At 39.1% G+C, this 19,745-nt stretch overlaps 1 protein-coding gene across 3 annotated transcripts; it reads right to left on the reverse strand.

Moving 5' to 3' along the window:
• Nucleotides 1-87: 87 nt before the first annotated feature.
• On the reverse strand, nucleotides 88-19,145 carry mtm1 (myotubularin 1). 3 transcript variants are annotated; one of them, XM_028037758.1, is made up of 16 exons: nucleotides 19,030-19,145; nucleotides 15,803-15,883; nucleotides 14,789-14,861; nucleotides 14,108-14,202; nucleotides 13,574-13,684; nucleotides 12,344-12,445; nucleotides 10,786-10,869; nucleotides 10,503-10,652; nucleotides 10,117-10,305; nucleotides 8,452-8,634; nucleotides 8,228-8,383; nucleotides 8,104-8,151; nucleotides 7,532-7,624; nucleotides 6,226-6,339; nucleotides 4,901-5,077; nucleotides 88-3,884 (listed from the first exon to the last, which is right to left on the reverse strand). In XM_028037758.1, exons 2-16 carry the CDS (start codon nucleotides 15,857-15,859, stop codon nucleotides 3,693-3,695), a joined length of 1,824 nt encoding a protein of 607 aa, XP_027893559.1. In that variant the 5' UTR covers nucleotides 15,860-15,883; nucleotides 19,030-19,145; the 3' UTR covers nucleotides 88-3,692. The 3 variants fall into 3 exon arrangements, with proteins under 3 accessions (XP_027893559.1, XP_027893558.1, XP_027893560.1); XM_028037757.1 differs by having other exon boundaries at nucleotides 88-3,887; XM_028037759.1 differs by lacking the exon at nucleotides 15,803-15,883 and having other exon boundaries at nucleotides 88-3,887; nucleotides 19,030-19,116.
• Between the last annotated feature and the right edge of the window lie 600 nt (nucleotides 19,146-19,745).

The raw sequence follows: 19,745 nt of genomic DNA on the forward strand, positions 1-19,745 counted from the left end.
AGCTGAACGAAACTAAAATGGAGAAAGAAATGGTGCATCTGTCCAAATGAGACACAGCGGCAATCAATGCAGAGGGAAAAGTTGAGATTTCAGAAAATCGGAATTTAATAACAAATATTTACACTGAAGACAAAATTCAGGGAAACCCCTCCAACCCCCCAGAATATTACTTGACAAAGAAACATTAGAAACAAAAGCAAATGGAACTATTTTTCTGATGCCCCACCAGCCCATCAGTTTACAGTTGCTCCGCCTCCACAGCCGTCACTCTGAGGCGGATGAAGACGATACGGTCAGAGTCAGAGGAGCCCAACATGCAGACAGTTTATCAGGAACATCAGCACCTTCTGATCCCCTCAGCCAAAAAAGCAAAGTTCAATTTCATATCCACAACTTCTGAGTCAACACTCAAAGACTCAACAGAAAGGTAAATAAAGAGATAGGTTTTAGACAATAAAACAGGTTCTGATTGAGCTAACGACGTTATAGTGCAAATTAAATAAACGAGAAAATAGTTTGTAACTAAAAAGCTAACAGTTCTGCCAAAATAGATGTTTGCTGTAGCTTCCACCGAGCTGACGAGTTTCATTTCATTTTCAATTGAGCTGAAACTGACCCACACATACAGGAGATCTAATGCTGCTCTGAGCTTTTCCCCATGTCTCCAGAAGGTGGCAGCAGTACGCCTGTCTGGTGAACCTGCCGTTTGTAGGGTGAAGAGGTAGAATTTCGATGGACAAAGGTAATATAGCACTCTGAGCAGGAGATGAAGTCAGACAGCCAGTTCAACGTGTGTGTGCAAGACTGAAAGGCACAAGTAGACAAACAAACCTACGAGCGGATTGAAAAGTCGACTGAGGAAGTCAAAATAAGAGATCCCACACACACACACACACACACACCAGATATCTGGTCAGTGTAAACACTCGTGGCGACTGTGAAGAGGGTTTCTGGTTCTGAGAGAGGAAAAGGAAATGTGGCTGGGTTTAAATTAAAAAGAGGAAGCGCTTATAAAACAAGGCACTTTTCGTTTGACTTATTTGCAAAAGCACGGACTGAGAAGGGCTCAAAACAAATCTGATGTAATGACCATCATTAAAGACCGTCAGAGCTTTGAATTCAAGAGTCAAGAACATAACTGATCATTTGTGACATGGTCTAAAATATCACCTACTTACTCAAGAGCTGATTTTTAGAAAATTGCATTTTTGAAAAACTTTCATAAGCCTAAAGGAAAAGAATTGGTTTAGTACCCACAATATCAACTCCTAACATATGACAAAACCATCTTTCTTTTCCTCTGCATGCCCTCAGTCTCAAACAGTGGCAGGCACAAGGCACGATGTGGCTCCTGATCCCAGGCACATTTTAAAAACCGTTAGCATGTCAATCTGCTAATGCTAGGGCTAACACTGGGGTCTGTTTTTAAAATCAGAGAAATTTTAACCTTCTGGACTCATTTGAAGTCTGGTCAATTTAAACATCCAGAAAAAATTCAAGGTTGGTGAAATATTTAGACAGCCACACTTACACCACAGGAAGTGAAAGAAAGAAGTGTGAGGGAGTTTCACCTCGAGGTAAATAACATGCTGTATCTGACAGAAACACATTTATCAAGTTAACTCAACAGTTTTCTCGCCACACCCACAGTTCTAACTTCATCCCTGCGAGATTCATTTTACTCTAATAGAACCTGCAGTTTACTGGAAACTGTCCAAAAGTCCAGCTTTAGCCCTCAAGTTTTTTTCCTATGCGAAACAGAAATATGAATGCAATATTGTTTCAACAACGCATATCTTCTTTTTCCTCTTCCAAGGGTAATGCACAGTTCCAGTCCCTCTGCAAGCCTCAGTTCTATCACCATCCAGGAAGTCAACCTAAACACAGCTAACTAAAAACACTTCACCTGTTTTCATAAACTCTGCATTTCACCATCCAGCTTTTAAATTTGATGACTGGAGCCTCAAACTCAATCCCTCTGTGTTGTCTGCATGTAATAACATTCACAACGGGTTTTTTGAATATTGTCATTTTAAACACTCTTTGCCAGTTTCTGCTTTCAATTGAACAGTCTGGTTTCAACTGATACAGGAGTAGAGCAACTCTTCAAAGGACGCTAATAAACTGCAGCTGGACTCATGGCTAAAAATCTAAAGCTTAGCTTACAACTTGTGGGTTAGTGTTTATTATTCCTAGTGTGGTTTCGCCTTGTTTTTGTTTTTTTTTCATTTCAATTCTAAAGTTTCATTATGATTTTTTCTATTCAACAATACTAAAACCGCTGTTGGTCAAAATGATTTGTTTTTCAGAAACTCATCTTCCAGATTTGAACTCACTTATAGTTACTTTCGTGGCTTACTGGTTGTAGGTACTAACTGCAAATACATAATTTCCTGCACCCGTCTTTACCTTTAATCCAACATGGCAGTGAGTTCCACTCAACTGTTATTATTATCAGTGATTACAGAGAGGAGAGAGGCACACAGTTCCTCCATGACGGCTCGTCTCTGATCAACATCGGTAACAGATGTTTAGAATCGCAAAAAGTTCCTGATAGTGACGACCTCACAGGAATAGCTGATATTTAAATTCATAATAAATCAAGTTTTCATCTGTCTTCAACTGAAAAATTTGCAGACGCAGCAGATTTAATGCATTTTCACTGCAGGATCAGAGCAGGGATAGATGCAGCGCCTGAAGTCTTTATAGCACAATTCTTCCACATTTGGTAATGTTACTCTCTTATTGAAAAGATATATTCAGTTAATTTTACAGAAATCTACATACGACTCTTCTTTTGCAATTTCAATGAAAATAAAAAAATAACTTTCCGAAGCATATTTGACTGCAATCACGACCTCAAGCCCTGCGGTGAGCCAGGTAAAGAAAGTCCTTCTCAGACTAAAACATAACTCATCACCTGTGCAGCTGTGGGCAGCCCAGGTGTTTGCAGCTCACATAAATACATTTGACTCACCGCATGGAAGCTCAAACATCCCTACAGATGAAGCACATCAATCAGTTCCCTTTCAGTCGACCCAAACAGCTGCCAGGTGATTGGGCGTCTTAACGTCGTGGTAATTTCTGATTCTGCGCTCGGCGGCCTGAAGTGGAGAGCGTGTGGAAGTGAAAGGGATTTTTCTGGACAGGCTGAGTTTGAGTTTTCTTTGTTGGTAACTGGCCTGAGAACACTCACGGTACCAAACAGTCGTTTTCCTAAATTGTCTGTTCTCTTGTCCTCTTTTAAAAAAATAAAATAAAAATAACCTTAGTCTCTCTTAGTTAATATATTATTCAAACTTCTGATGAACTCAATAATGTTAAATGATGGTTTATATTAAATAAGAAACTATAGAAAACCCGACCTGCAGCGGCTGTGTGTGCATCCTGTCCTCTGGAGCCCTTAAACGTCAAGCATTGAAATTCTTCAAAGCTTTGCTGTGTGTTTAAAATGTTCAGGTAAAACGCTAAAGAGAGATATTGCATAATTCACCAATTTGTCAACTTATCTATTAGGTACAAATGAAAGAGATAGTTTTTCAAAACCAAACCAAGCCTCTCCCTGTGCAGTGTGTGTGTGTGTGTGTGTGTGTGTGTGAGTTAGAACAAAAAGAAAGAAGACTGCAGATAAAAGAGGACATGAACAGTGCAATCCAAAAGAGGTTCTGCCTCTCGTCTGTGAAGGAAGAGCTTCAAAACGGAGTCTGTAGGTGTGTGTACTGCTGTGAAGGTGTGGAGGCTGTAGACGAGGTGGTGTTTGGCGTGGTGCTGTTAGCCAGCAGATAGGGAGAGGAAGAATCGGATAACTGAAGCTGCTCCAGTTTCTTTAAGTATTCTTCTCTGAGGGCCAAAAGCTCCTTGTAGCGCTGCTCCACTGGACTCTGCTGCTGAAGGCACACACACACACACACACACACACAGAAATGTTATTATAGTTTTCAAAAAAGACAAGTCTATCACACTTCTGACAAACACTGTGCCTTCAGAATTTGAGAATTTCTTTTATATGTTTGCCATTATTCACCTTGTTGGTGTTTAATCTGAAATCTTTGATAGAGCTGTCAATGAGAACTGTTGTTCTGATGTCAATGGTGGCTATGCTAGCTAGCTTTAGCATTCAGGACAAGCTGTGCTAGCTAGGAAGAGATTGTGATTGACAACACTAAGACCCTCCTCCTGGCTCTGATTGGTCATTTCTAAGTAGCACTCACAGCACTGGGAGAGATTATGTGTTTCATACCAAACTGTCATGACATAGTGAGAGTTTCAATGAATATGTAAAAATATATATATTTTTTAAACAAACGCTACATACTGCAGCTTATGCTTCAACACAAGTCCTTAAAAGAGCCGACAAGCTTCTGCTGGTTTTACCAAAAACTGAAGCTCAGAGGAAATGGATTCTTCTCAACCATGGCTCTAAAATCACAGACAAGTTGTTCATAATCAAAATCAATTTGGGCTGTTTTACTGTAGAGAACAGTATGAAAACAGCCCAAATTGATTTTGAACAATTTGTCTATGATTTTACTTCCAGAATTTTTATTCCTGTTTTATTAGAAAACAGGAATAAAACTATTTTATACGGTTTTATTACTGTAAAAGAAAAAAGTACAGTTTTTAGAATACTAAATACAATTTCTGAAATGTTATTCATAAATAAAATGCATGAATACATTTATGAATAAATGGACTACATGATCAGAACAGGGTGAAATATCAAACTAAATAGTATGTCAAAGTGACTTACACTTATAGCAGAACTTTGTAGGTTTTAATGTTTTCAGTACATTACAATAGGCAAAGAAAATGTGCATTTTATTGCTAAATCATAACAAAAAGCTAGAAAGCATCAAGATATTCTTCAAACACACACACACACACACACTGGAGGCCCTACCTGGTGTCGTATACGTGGGTTCCAGCGGATGTAGTAGGTTACCCACAGCTCTAGGTGGCGCATGCTTGCCACAGGGTAGAGAACCTGTCCAGACTCTGGAGTGTAGAATGGGTTCAAATAAATATCCATCTTGCTGTTGACCAGAGACCACAGGGACACCGTCTTCGATCTCAGCTCCTGAGTCAGAGACAGAGAGCAACTCAGACTGTTATCAATTCAACTCAGGTTATTGATACACATCATGTTGTCTCAAGGCACTTTACAACAAACAACAAGAAAGTAAATACAATCGAATCAGAGAGACACATTTCAAGTCAATGACAGAAAAATGACTGTGTGTGTTGATCTTTGTATGGGTGTACTTATACATACTAGATATAGAGAACCACTTTCACAGTATTTACCAACAAAGGGAGGCCATGTGTGGAAAATCAGAACCTTTTCCTGGTCCTCACTTTTTCTGCAGCTCTACTGAACTGTACTGGATAGATTTACAGCAGTCTGTCTCAACCTGTGGTCCAAAGACCGTTCTCAAAACACAGCATGTAAACTAATGTTTTTTTCCTGCCAAGAGGTCAAAGTGCAAGGCGTACTGCTAGCTTATCAAAGGATTGGGTTTAAAAATAACAACGGAAAAGTGGCTTAGACTAAGGACCTCAAGTATGCACAAAAATATCAGGTGCCATATTTGACACAGAAATCGACATGTAAAAAATAAACATGGTGTGAAAGTTTGCTTAAATATACACAAACTTTTCACCTGCTGTGAAAATGTGAGGCAGCAACACAAACTGTCTGTGGACAGCAGCAAACTACAAAGCACCAAAACTCACCTAAAGACTCTAAAATCTGACTCTGCACTTCTGAGAAAAAAAAAAAAAAAAAAAATCGGCCCTATGTCACCTTTTGGTGTGAAAGTTGCGTATAATACATGACTTCGTCTAACACCTCATATTTAATGTTTTCTTCTTATTATTCTTATTTAGGCAAGGTTTAATTCTACTCAAGTTCAGGGTTCACAGACAACTCACTGACGAAGACAGAAGCTCACAGCCCTGGAGGAAGATGGAACAAAACCCAAAACTTCTAAAGATATATATTTGAAGTACAAGGATGTGTGTGTTGGGGTGTGCTTGTGTGTGTGTACAACTTTTGCAACAGTACACCAACAAAAGTGGTTTTAAGAGGTTTAATTATGGCCGTAGTTGTTTTGAACCAACCTGTGACGCCTTTTCACCAAAGTAAGACAAATAAGTTTAGTTGTTTGCCGACTTAAACAGCCATGTTAAAAAAACTAAGAGAAGGAACCCTTGATGGTCACTTACCTGCTGGTCTCGTATACTCTCACAGTTGTAGAGGAAAGTCCCAAAGCGGCAGCTGTAGAGATGATCCAAGATTGTGAGCAGAAGATGCTCATTGAACTCAAAGGCTGTAGGAAACTGAGAGGAGAAAATCTGGTTACATTTCCAAGACACAATCGTGTTTATGCTCCTGCACCCAAATTCTCCGTTAACCCTTAGAGCAAACAGCCACAGCTTGACAGACCTTTAGATGAACCACATTTCACCTCTGTTCATGTTTGCGCTAAATATTTGTCTACGTTAAATTGACCTGATTTCAGAAATAAAATGTAACAATTCTTGAGTTTACATTTCTAAAAAAACAAGCTGCTTAGAAAACTTTCTGAAGGCCCTACAGAAGAAATCAAAACGCTAAATTGAATGTATGATCACTGAATTCGTCTCATATTATACTGTCAGGTCAAAGAGTTTTTAAAAAATATGTTAAAAAAAATATATTTATTAGTGCCATCAGTCAATTAAAATATTTTAGCAGATTAACCACACTCTAGCTCTGTGATTAAACACGACTAATTACTATGCTTAACTTTGCAAAAAACTGTTTTATTATCTCCAAACAAACATGCCAGAAGATTCTTAGTTTTCCAGGTTTTCATATTCAGGAAGGTTTAAGAGAAATTCTGTTAATTTAGAAAAGCTAACTATAAATTGATTGTGCTTCGGTGGAAGGACAATTCATTGTTACAGACGATAGGCTACATACCATCTTGGTTTTATTCAATATTCTCATTGGGTGTTTTTTTTTTTATTTTGCCACCAAGCACAGCAGCAGCTCGAATAGAAAAACTGTAAAGGTTTACAATGTCAAATTTATTTATATAGCACTTTAAAAACAGGTTTAAAACTGCACCAAAGTGCTGTAATAATAAAATAAGTTGATGAAACAAAAAAGAGAAATATTACAAGAAAAAAAAAATCCATATATCAGTTAAAATAATCTAAGTAATAATAAGAGTAATAATAAGTCAAAATAAATAAATCCAAACAGAAGAGCTACGGTCTCAGGCCTCAATTAAATGCCCAATAAAAATGAGTTTCAAGAAGCGATTTAAGAGAGAAAGACAAAATTATGCTCCCTCCATAACTTCATCTGCTATAAGTTAAATAGATGCAATTCAACCAAGCTCACAAAACAACTTATTCTAGAAAAAAAGATTTGAAGACTTTGTAGATTTTTTTTTTTACAGTTTCATCAGATATAAACAGTTAATTAAAAGCAATCCAAATAAATGTCTTAGAGTATCTTATCAATCACTTGTGCTTTACTAACCTGTTTGGTCATCTGCCATACACAATCAATGAACTGAACAAATATTGGCGATCTGTCCTGGTCTGCGTGGTTTTTGTCACCGTGGCCGATCCGCTACACACACAAAAACACAAACGATTAACAGTAAACTCAACTTATTTTTTTAAAGGGGCGTGTTGTATTACGTGTTTTCTAGCCAAAGAATGCCAATTTATAGCAAAATTAAGTAACTAATGTTGCCTTCAGATGTTATAAAATGAGTATTTTATTTTTTATTTAACCTTTTGACGTTTTTACCAGCGTTTCACTGAAACGTAACTCGTATAATGACATTTCTCAAACATGCATGAAAAAATCAAAGCAACAGTCCAGGTATGTTTTTGATGACATTACAGCATGACATAAAGATCAAAGAAGTGGATTTACATAAAACTGCCCCTTTAGTAAATAAGTTGCGCAATCAATTGCATTCATGTGGATATTTCATTGGCATGTCTTATAATAAGTATGACGTAATTATACAAAACTACACAACTGTAGAGTATTCTGAAAAATAAATAAAAAAAATAAACACACACATATCAGAATCTTACCGATGCAAATTTGTGACCAAAGCTGATCCATTCCTTTTCAATCAGGACCTATGAAGAAAAATTTGACAGTTTATTTAAAATCGGGACGAATCCAGCTGGTTCCGGTTGCTGTGAAGTTACCGACCTGGAAGCCTCTTAGCGTGCGATAGTGGCTGTCCAGCATCAGCATGGCCAGTGAGGTAAGCTGTGCCGTCCGGTCCCATCCGTCACTACAATGAACCAGAACTGAATTCCCACTGGAAACCTTGTCTGCCACTTGGATGGCTCCTGACAACACCAGCTACACACAAGGAGCTTTCAGTACACACACAAAACGTTTGAACGTAGAATGAATCTTTCTGTGCTTACCTTAATATGTTCTAACCAGTGTGTAGACTCTAGACTGGACAGCCAGTGGGATTCCTCCACGTTTGGGTAGACGATATCTTTGAGTTTCTTAAGGGACTCCCTCATGACGTGAATATTGTGGATGTCCAGGAAGACTAGCTCAGCATTTAGGTACTCGTCCCCTTCATAGCCCCCTCCAGTGGCCTGAAATTGCCAACACAATGTGAAGCTAAAGTTACGTCGATAGACGTTCAAAGAAAATTTCTGCAACACTCTTATTGGAAGGACTAAACATTCACAGTATTCATAACAGACCTAAGCAAAAAATAAAGGAAACTCCTTAGCAGGTGCAATCCATTTATCATGTATATAAATATGCAGAACATATGCTGATCATTAGAGAGAGCAAAATACTGGGAGGAGCATGTGCAAGTGCATTGATTTACCACCCACATTTATTAAACCTGAACCATATTGCTAGTGATGATTTTGTGTCTATTTTTATCACATTGGAATAGATGCTGCAAACTGGCACAGTGAAACGTCTACAGTTACTGTGGGAAAATAGGTATAGATACAACGACTGAAGACATTGCTTGTCAAATAGTTGGAATATTTTAAAAATATATATATTTTTAAAAATAGATGAAACATATTCTACAGCAAAGGTAATGTAGAGCTGCAGGACTGCTTAATATTTCCAGGGCACCATCAATTCATCGTTTCGTGTGGACGGCCTGCAGCCAACAAAAGATGGCGCAGATTATATTTGCCTGCCACACGTTCCACAAATTGTGTGGGCAAAAGATTTTAATGCAGCCATGCTACTGACAATATTCATACAATCAAACCGAAACAAAATAACCACCGCAAAACTGAAATATTGTGGTTTTGTTCGTCATTTAATCAACAAAGCAGCCTTAGCTTTTCCTCTAACCTGCTTATTTCTCATCCTGTCATCTTGGTCACAGAGTCCAAAGGAAAAATCGAAGCATTTTCAACTCTGCCACCTCCAGTTAAGCCTCTTGCTCCAACTCATTTTAGACAGCGTCAGTGCATCCAAACCAAATATCACGGCAGATTTCACAATTATCTTATTAGCTGTCTTTTTTTTAACTTGGAGCTACCCTTCTGTATGCTGCAACCACACCCTTACCGTGAACACATCAGTGACTCAGACTGCCACTCTCTCACTCTCTTTATGTATGTCTTCCACTATTCTTTCTCTTTTTTTCTGTTTTGCTACTCTTGACTTCCTTATGCAATGTGAAAGTTCCTCTTTTGGTCCACTCTCATAATGCTCCTTTTAGATCCTCAAAGACACAGCAATGCTCTTTCTGACCCTCTGACCTTCTCTACAAGACTTCCAAGAGCAAAAATATGGCTTGTGAAAACTTGTGAAAACAAACTTGTGAAAAGGTTGTGAAAACTTCCTCTGCATGAAATCAAACAGCAGCAGACTGATTTTATCTCTCTGCATGAGCTCGCTTCAGCCTGATGCATCTATTTCATCACTTGATGCTCTTCAACGTTTTTACTAATCTATCCTCCTGTCAATTTCCCTTCCCCAGTTCCTAACTGATGAGGTCAGAAGGTGGACACAGTAACACCACAGTAGTTTGAATTGTTGAAACATGACTCCAGGTTGGTTGCTATTGTTTAAAAGTACTTCTTTTTCCTTCCGACCTTGTTTGCGACGGCGTTGACGTTGGGCCGGGCGTCGTAAATGGTGAGTTTTTTGGTGGTGTCGTTTGCCTCTCTGATGAGGTCCAGGTATCGCTCGTCGTCTTTATTTCTTTTACCAGACATTCCAACGAGGGGCTGACTACAGCGAACAATCACTGCCTGATTTTCCCGGTGGATCCACGACAGAACCTGGACCAAAATCAAAGACGGTTGAATTTCAGGTGAAAGAAATACAGTGGTGACTTCAGAATGGCGAAATGTAGGCACAACTCATGTAACCCAGCTCATGTGCATGCATTTTAAGAATGTATTGAAATGTAAACACTAGACCTCTGTGAGGTAAAGAAATCCCATTGGCTTATCTGATTAAAAAAGCTTGCTCTTACCGGTATGCGTCCTCTTGACCGGAAGGCGGCCACTCTTCTAAGGTCATCTTCTTTACATTTGAAAGGGACTGCAAGGACAGTCGGGTACGTGTCACACAGATCATAACTCTTATTGATGAATGTAATACGCCATTTGTTGTTTGGTAAGCCCTGTAGGAAAAAACATTAAATTAGAAAAGACCGACCACAGCACTGTGGTGTTGTCTGAGCGCTGTTTAGATTTGACACAAGTTAAAACACAAATTCTAGCCTGAAAAAAGAAGCAAATAATCCAGATATTTACCTGACGCCTAAACTCCTCCATAGCTTTATAGACGAACCAGCCATTCTCAGTGTACTTTTCCTGATTCACATAAGCAAAAAGAGGCTGCAAGAAAGGAGACAAGCAAACACATTTTCAGTTGACATCTAAATAACACAAAAGCTAAGGTCAATCAATCAATCAAATTTTATTTGTATAGCACATTTCAGCAGCAAGGCATTTCAAAGTGCTTTACATCATTACAAACACAGAAACACAATGCAACATCAAAACACGACATTAAGTCAGGTTCCATCAATAAATTTGTAATTGATTACATTTCAAATACAATCCTGAACAGGTGGGTTTTTAGTGGAGTTTGCATCCATAAAGATTTACCTGTTACACTCCTACTGTGATATATGGAACAAAATACCTGTTGATATTTTTATTCCCACTCATGCTCACAATCACGCAGTTTAAAACAATGTAAACAGCCTTTCAATTGTCTTCTGGCACAAGGCTCCGTACACCTTTTTCACGGAATTTCGAGCAGAGACTCCGCCGTCCCTCACAGATTTTTGTGCAATTCTATGGTACCTGTTAGTGTCTAGAATTTACAGGGTTTGTGTTACGCGCAATGACCCTCAGTCACTCGCCGTTTTCTTCCGGCACTGGGCTCCGTACACCTCTCACGGAATTTCGCTCTGGGACTCCGTCGTCCCTCACGGATTTTTGTGCAATTTGAACATAGAATCAACAATCAAACCATGACATTAAGTCAAGTTCCATCATTAAATTTGTAATTGATTACGTTCCAAATACAATCCTAAACAGGTGGGTTTTTAGTTGAGATTTAAAAGAAGTCAGTGTTTCAGCTGTTTTACAGTTTTCTGGAAGTTTGTTCCAAATTTGTGGTGCATAGATGCTGAAAGCTGCTTCTCCTCGTTTGGTTCTGGTTCTGGGGATGCAGAGCAGACCAGAACCAGAACCTGAGAGGTCTGGAAGGTTCATACAATAACAGCAGGTCTTTAATATATTGTGGTGCTAAGCCGTTCAGTGATTTGTAAACTAACAACAGTATTTTAAAGTCTCTTCTTTGAGCTACAGGGAGCCAGTGAAGGGACTTTAAAACTGGTGTTATGTGCTCTACCTTCCTGGTTTTAGTGAGAACGTGAGCAGCAGCGTTCTGGATCAGCTGCAGCTGTTTGATTGATTTGTTGGACAGACCTGTGAAGACGCTGTTGCAATAATCAATACGACTGAAGATGAATGCATGAATTAGTTTCTCTAGATCTGGCTGAGACATTAGTCCTTTAATCCTGGAAATGTTCTTCAGGTGATAGAAGGCCGACTTTGTGACTGTCTTTAGTCAAGTTAGTCCTTTTAGATTTGTCTCTGTGTCACATCTGAATTGCATAATTAGCAGGACGCTGTTGAGCTTGATGAATCATTTGATTCAGGTGAGCTGCATTTGGGGAAAAATGTTTCAGGACGCCGGCTTTGGAGGACACAGATACATTACTCAGTACTTTATTCTTCATTGAGTTTTGTTTTTTAAGTCATTTTTCTGCTCATTATCCGTCGCAGTAGAACTTACCAAACTATGCGAAAGAGGAAAAGCATATCTGAAGATCATCTCAAAGATCCCTCTCCTGCTGTGGCCTTCCTGCTTCAGAGCGAACCTCAGATTCCTCATGTCCTGAAGACCCAAAAAATCAGACACTTTACCATCATCACAGGAAAAAACATTAGAGAAGGGTATTCATATTTACATTTTGAAATAATGGTCAAAGTATATAAAATGGACGGGTGTAAGAGACTAATGTTTTAATAAGAAGATTAATAAGAGGATTTTCCACTGTCTCAGAGAACCAACAGAGACAACCTCCTTCCTGACAGCTCACATCATCGCTGGTGTCCAGCAGCGGCTCCAACGGTTGCCACAGCAACGGGCAAGGACATCATGGTTGTTAGAGATTTTTATGTATTATCATTTTATTCTTACTTTAGTTCACATTAAGTCTATAGATCTTTGTGATTTTCTGTTTAAAGTGTTCTCTTCTTTAAATGACCTGGAGGTCACTACTGTCTGTTCAACTTTACGAGAAATAGATAACACTGAGTTTCTCAGACTTTAAACCCTTTTGCAAGAACACCTCCTAATTTAGTAACCACCTGTGAGCAGTCGTATTTTGTTTTCTTGACAGTATTGACCGAGATTTGAACCGGGCTCAGACCTTTGATCAGATATCACATCTGGAACCGGGTTGTTAGATGTTTGGGTTAGAAGCTTTACGACCTCTGTTGTTTTCCTGACTGCCCCCTTGCCTGTCCTTCTTAGACAATAAAAACAGGAGTTTTTGTGAGGGCAGATCAGAATGCTCTGTGGATTGTTCGGAGGAAGAATTGGCAGAGCCTTCCCTTTTGCAAAAGCTCCACGTAAAATTCATATACGTTGTCTGTGGTTCTTTCTTTTATTTAGGTTCGAAAGGAAAATACCTATCAATGGTCACACCTATTAGAAGCTACATCTGCAATAGAAGCCTCAGGTTGTTCACTCAGCTTGCACGAACCTGAACTTCTTGTGCATTATCTCATTTTTATCCCCTAGAAAACCAGCTAACTGTTCCCAGAGTTAAAGAGTTCTCAAACAGCCCCACTGCTACAAACTCCTAGCCCACCATCAACACCTGCTTTGGTTGTAATTAGCACCGAGCTAAAAAGAAATCTCAGAAATGGAATGTGGGACGTTTTTACTGCTCCAAGCTGCACTCCTCCTCAATTTTTGGACATTCAAATAAAAACAGCAAAAGCACATGTTACACACCTTGCATGTGATATCCAATCCATATGAGTTTTCTCCACGGCTCGACGCTCCACCCATCTTCTCCACTCGACTTATGACACCCAGAGGAACGTCCAGGGTCAGCGGCACGTCCTGCCGCACAGACGAACAGTTATCGCTGCACTCATTGATAAACAATATGGACGGAAATATAGAATCCGGAGTTCAGGTACACGCCTGATCAAAAATCCACTGCATATAGAAGGAATATTTACATTGAACATGATTACTGGATATTGATTTTTTTTTTCTGGTACAAATGTAATGTACAAATTGTGTTCTGGAGTTTTCTGAGTTGTTATCGACAGATTCTGGATGTTTATAGACTACCATTAGAAATATTTCTTTACCAACAAGTTTTTTATTTGTATTTATATCAAAATTTGTGCTATGAAGTTATTAATGTTGACAACAAACTGCAGCATGTCAAGCTGAAGGCTGAAGAATGACTGTTAATAATTGTGTTTCCACCGGCAGACGGCCTGCACCGACATACAAACACTTTAGAAAACTTACAGCATCTGAGCTCTTGAAGTACAGTCTGTAGGTGGTGATCAACACTTTCCCTTTAACAGCTCCATTGAATGGACACATGTAAATGATCTCCTGATCTGAAAGTAGACACAATATCAAATTACTGCCACGACTTCCAAATTTTTCACTTTGTGTCATGTTTGAGCCCGTTACAAAAACAGACACAAATAAACAAACCAAAAACAAGAAAGAAACAAATTAGTAGCAAAAAAAATTCCAGGGCTGCTTATTCTTAATTCTGTAGAAATAAAGTATTTTAAAAAGTGATAATAAACCTCAAGAGCTGTACTTATAATGAAAATGACCCGCATGTGACACTTCTAGGCCTTATAACTCTTATGTCAGTTTGTAGCTGCATTACAGGTTCACATCTTGATCTTTTGTTTCATCTTATTTCTATTCTGAATTCGAAAAATAATTTTTATTATCAAATATACTTGTGTGTTGAGTGTAATATGCTGGAATATTAAAGACTTAGTGTCTCAAAATGTTTTGCCAAACTCAAAAAAGAAAAATAAATTAATTTTTAAAAATACGAACACCGCTCAGGTAAAGTGCATCTGAGTGACTTTACTCACACACGTGATTTTAATTACATGTGTATTTTCTGCAGCAAGGACATTTTTTTTTTGCATACATCACTGACAGTTGCTTCATCATTACCTGTAATTCGATCCTCTCCTGGAAGTAGAGAGACATCCGCTAACAATTCCATCTGTAGAGAATTTCTGCCAGTCTAAAAGGAAGAAACATTTTACTTTAGTTTATTTTGCACAATTAAAATATAGATTAAAGATATTGGTAAAATAATAATGATAATAATGCAGAAGGAGGCTAAATAAACTACATAAAAACACATCTACAAAGCATTAATGGGAATTTAAATAGAATATAGGACAATAAAAAAACGTGACAATGACACTTTCACATGACGTTTACACTGTTTTACAGGAGTATATTGTGTCTGTTTTAGTATAAGAGCTCATTCCAAAGTTTACCTCCGCTGTACCGGAGAGAAAACTGACCTCCACTGGTCTGATACTTAGGAAGATTCCTTCCTCAAGAAGTACAACCTAAACTCCAAGCTGCTGTTGACCTTTGATCCATGGAGAGCCTGCTGACAGTCTGCATCACAGTGCGGTAGGCAGCTGCTCTGCTGCAGACAATGCTGGGCTCCAGAGTCATAACGACAGCTCAGAGGACCATTGGTCTGATGGATATTTGTACCTGTGAGGTTATGGCTCACTAGGGCCATAACCATCACCAAAGACAGCTCCCACCCTGGCTTCTCTCCGTTTCACCTCAGGGAGGCGCTACAGGTGCAGCTGAACTAAAACAAACGGACTCAAAAACAGCTTCTTCCTGAAAGTAATAATCATCCTGAACTCTCACACACTGATTCCGGCTTGTCCAAGCTCAAGAGAACGTGGTGCCCAGCTGGTCATGGTAACAATGATCACAGTCCCTGAACTGTAGGCACCATGGGTCGTTTTTACACCAAACCAATTACAGGCAGTTGTGTTCATATACTGAATATTTAGTATTTTTACTAGCTTTTTAGGCATGTGCTTTACAAAGCAAACTATTACCTGACCAAAATGTATTCAAGTCATCTCCTGAAATTTGCGGAAAACATTTCGATTCCAAATACAAACAGAACAAACAAATTCAACCTACACTAGCGATGTGAGAGTCCAGAGAGCTGGAGTGGTACACAGAGACGGGTGAGGCCATCGCTCAGTGAGTGGCTTCCACAGTCTGAGAAATCAAAACACAGGCTTAGACGTCATGAGCAAAAATTAATCATACTTAGAAAGTATTTTTCGACTAGAAAACGTATATGATAGTCGTAATTATCAGGGGTCTTCGTACGACGCAGGAACCTTTTATTCTGCGCCATCGAAACTGAAGACTTTATTTACTTCTTCCTTCCTGAAGCAGAAGTAGCAGAGGCCAAACCGAGCCGTCCATACCGAGAACAAACGGAAGGCGTTTTGACGAGGATTTTCTGTTTGTGGAGTTTTGAGTCACAGCCATACAGTTATTGACATTTTTATAGTTATCACAGTAAATGCCACAAAAAGACACACAAAAAAAGACTCAGCAATTTGCTTGACAATTTAGCAAAATTCTGCATACTGACTAAAATCAATTTAGCAATGCCTTTTGGCAGTTGTATGTATAGGAATTGTGATCCACTCATGATTGTGATTTTACAATAAAAATTGTCATGCGTTTGTCACGATCGCCCACCCCTAGATGTAAAAATGCTAGAATTTGTACATTTAAAAAAAAAAGAAAAGCTGGAAATGCAGATCAAATGGGTAAAAGTAACAACAAACTTTGCATTTAAGTGGAAGAAGTGGGTGATTAAAAATAGAAGTCGGCAGACTTCAAAACCAATAGATAAGATACGGTTTCACACAAGAAATGAGTAAATCCCACAGCAGCCGCCTCACAGGATGCTGATGTCACTTGTAGTTTGGGCGACTTAAAACAGAACGCTCCCCAAATGATTGCCTTCAAAACATGTTTCTCATTGACAGAAACCATCTGAACGGCTACAAAAGACCTGCTTTTATGTGAATACAAGCTTCACTTTGCAGAAGATCTAGCAAGACCAAGCTGGTCAAGCTGTGACCACCCATCATGAAAGCACAAGCAAAGAGATAGCCTGCATCCCACATTAGAGCAGTCTTCAATCACTGGACAAGAAATCCCTGAACAGAGTCGCCTTCCTAATCATAACAGTTGTGTCTCTCGTTTTAGCAGGGAAGTGCGTTCATCTACATTCCACCTACATTCTGGGTAGGTGGAATGTAGGTGACTCCACCCACATTTTAATTGTACACAATATTTATCTTTCAAATGAGTCATCTGCAAAAATAAGATGTCTGCTGTTAATGATTTAAGATGAGAAAGGACTTTACCCAGTTGAACTGGGTAGTTTAAACCCACATAGACACATTTCAGCTAAAAAAAACACGTTAGTTTTCTACCACTCTGGTAAAAACCAGGCCTTTGTTCGATACGTTGCTTCAACAACAAGGTTAGGGCTCTGAGTCCTTATGAAACTACTTCTTCTTGGAGGTGTGGACTGTGCTGAAGTTTTAAATTTTATCCAATCGCTAACGTTTGTCTGTGACATACGTAATGCGAAACTTTGACGCTACCATGCTTACCGGAAATTGCCTGCGCTGTAAACAATAATCCGCCACAGCAAAGAGCCGACCAGATACTCGATACTGAGGCCTAGATACTCTGATTTAAGGATGAGATCTTGCGGTAGAAATCCACGATTCACGTGTCCTCAGTGTGACACACACATCTGACTTTATAGAGCCTACCTCACTACAGCGTGTGTTGCAGTGTTTTGTTCGAGGGGTCATTTTCCGGAAAACAGAACCACATCCATCAACTAAGAATGTTGATGGATCCTTAGTTAATCCATCAACCAAGTCCACGTTGGTTCGCCCAAATATGCTTTTAATTAATTATATGCTAAATACAAGGAAGAGTGACTATAATCTGGTTCCTCTTGTCAACAATAGAGCAATCCATTCAAAAAGAATTAGAAACAGGATACTTATGTTTGCTAGCAAATGTAGAAAATGTAAAGGTTGTTAGATCGACAAAGACTGACACAGTCCGTCCTTTCCGACGTAAATGTTTTACCATTTTACTTTTTAAAAATAGAATATTGTCCACTTGGTTCATTGTTGAACAGGTTAAAAAAATACAATATCGGGGTGCTGTGGTGGCGCAGAGGTAGAGAGCAACCCTTATAAGGAGGCCTTGGTCCTCAAAGTGACCGTTGTAGGTTCAGTTCCTGGCCTGATGACCTTTGCCACATGGCTTCCCTCTCTCGTTATCCACTTTCTTGTCTGACCAAAAAAGACTTGGGGGGGGGGGGGGGGGGGGCAAAGTTTTTTTTGTGATTTTTTTGAGGGGGGTACAGTACTTTTGACTCGTCGATAATTTCTTTGAGTTATTATGTATTCAAAATAAAGTTGTTTTTTCTCTGAGTCGCTATGTTTGGGATTTTGATGCTCTTGTCACATCTAATTTGTGGATGATACTGAACTTTTACAATGAGAGTCTGCCTTTTCAAATCAAGACCATCATAGATTTTAGACACTGTGAATCTCAAAGCTCATCACATGCACGGTTTTCATTGTACACATTGTCCTGAAAAGATTTATAACGATCTTAGAATTATAAAAAAGAACCTGCTGTTATTGAAAATGTCCTTTTCTGCCCTTTCCACTGGTACTGATATTTAGATTTAATGTTAAAAAGAACATTATAGCAGAAATGCATCATCTCTTTAAAAAGAAATAAAGTGAGTTGCTCTGCTGAGTAATTATTTTGTATCAGGTTTCAATCAAAATGTAGGCAAAGTCCACAGGTGGTGCAGTAAAACAACGATACCATACGATAAGTACTTTCATTTCCTCAAACATTTCTCACTTGGTCGGTTCGCAGTTCCTACATTCAGCGAGGTTACACAAAGAAGAGCAAGCACCCCAAAACACACATAACATTCAAAACTTGGATTTGAGTCTAGGCTGCAATAACAGCGACTACAGCTGTTTCCTGCCAGCATACAAATGGCTGCATCAGAATTTACTGAACAGGTTGTGGAGCCGGTGAACGCGTCAGAGCTTCACAGCAAAAGGCCAGACAGCTCCTTTTAAAACCCTTTTAAAGTTAGCAGCCAGCAGCAGGCTCAGCTGTGGACCTGGACCAGGAAATAGTGAAGGCCCTGACCAAACGGCAGCTTGTTGCTCTACAAATGAAGCGAATTTCTAGCTCACAGTTCAGAAAAACACATATCAAAGCCCGCTTCGCAAAACTTTATCTGGGCTGACATGACGCTGGGGCAAGCAAACGTCTTTACGTACCTGAAAAGTGCGATTGTTTTTGTTGCTAAATGTCGGTGTGTTCTCGTCCAGCCACAGTAGCGACTCACTCTGCGTCACGTGCCGAGCTGTCACAGCTCTGATTGGTTAAGTTCGGGTCTCCTCCATTACAACGACGGCGCACTTGCCGGCGCACACAAGCGGTGTCCGATGGCACGCGCCCGCCTTATCTATCTAAAATGCTATGCGAGTGCACCGTATGTGTGATAGAAGCAGAGACACTTTTTCAACACCATAGATATCTCAGTGTTATTTAATGGTATTGTGTTCTAAATGTGTTTCAAGACGTAACCTTTATATTACTGCTATTATTGTTTTTATTCTATTTCTCCAATGCGTGATTCCTATTCACTGTAAGCTGCTGATGACATGATCATAGTTGTTCTATCTTCTTTAATTCTATTCTGCGATGTTATTTTTGCTAGTTAAGAGATAAACTCTCACTCTGCTAATGTAGTGACAGGAAAAGGAGCAGACGCACAAGCTGCTTTCTATGGAACCTATGAGATTTAATTCGTAATATTTCACAAAATGTGACATGTCAAGGAAATTTACCAGAAAGAAAAAAACACATTCAGTTCATCTATACGAATATCCAACCAAATCATATTAGAATCCATTTTAATATGTGTAGTATTGTGCATTACAACGTTTGTTCACAGGGAGCCACCAGGGGGAGTGCGTGTTTCACTTTTTGT

This window comes from Xiphophorus couchianus, chromosome 14 (genome assembly GCF_001444195.1).
Source record: "Xiphophorus couchianus chromosome 14, X_couchianus-1.0, whole genome shotgun sequence".
Classification (NCBI taxonomy): domain Eukaryota; kingdom Metazoa; phylum Chordata; class Actinopteri; order Cyprinodontiformes; family Poeciliidae; genus Xiphophorus; species Xiphophorus couchianus.

Coding starts and splice junctions, on each gene's coding strand:
- mtm1 (XM_028037757.1), bottom strand. CDS start 15,859: ATGGCCTCACCCGTCTCTGTGTACCACTCCAGCTCTCTGGACTCTCAC. Junction 14,862..15,802: donor TGGACTCTCACATCGCTAGT/GTAGGTTGAATT, acceptor TCTTCCTTTTAG/ACTGGCAGAAATTCTCTACA. Junction 10,653..10,785: donor TGGAGGAGTTTAGGCGTCAG/GTAAATATCTGG, acceptor TTTTTCCTACAG/GGCTTACCAAACAACAAATG.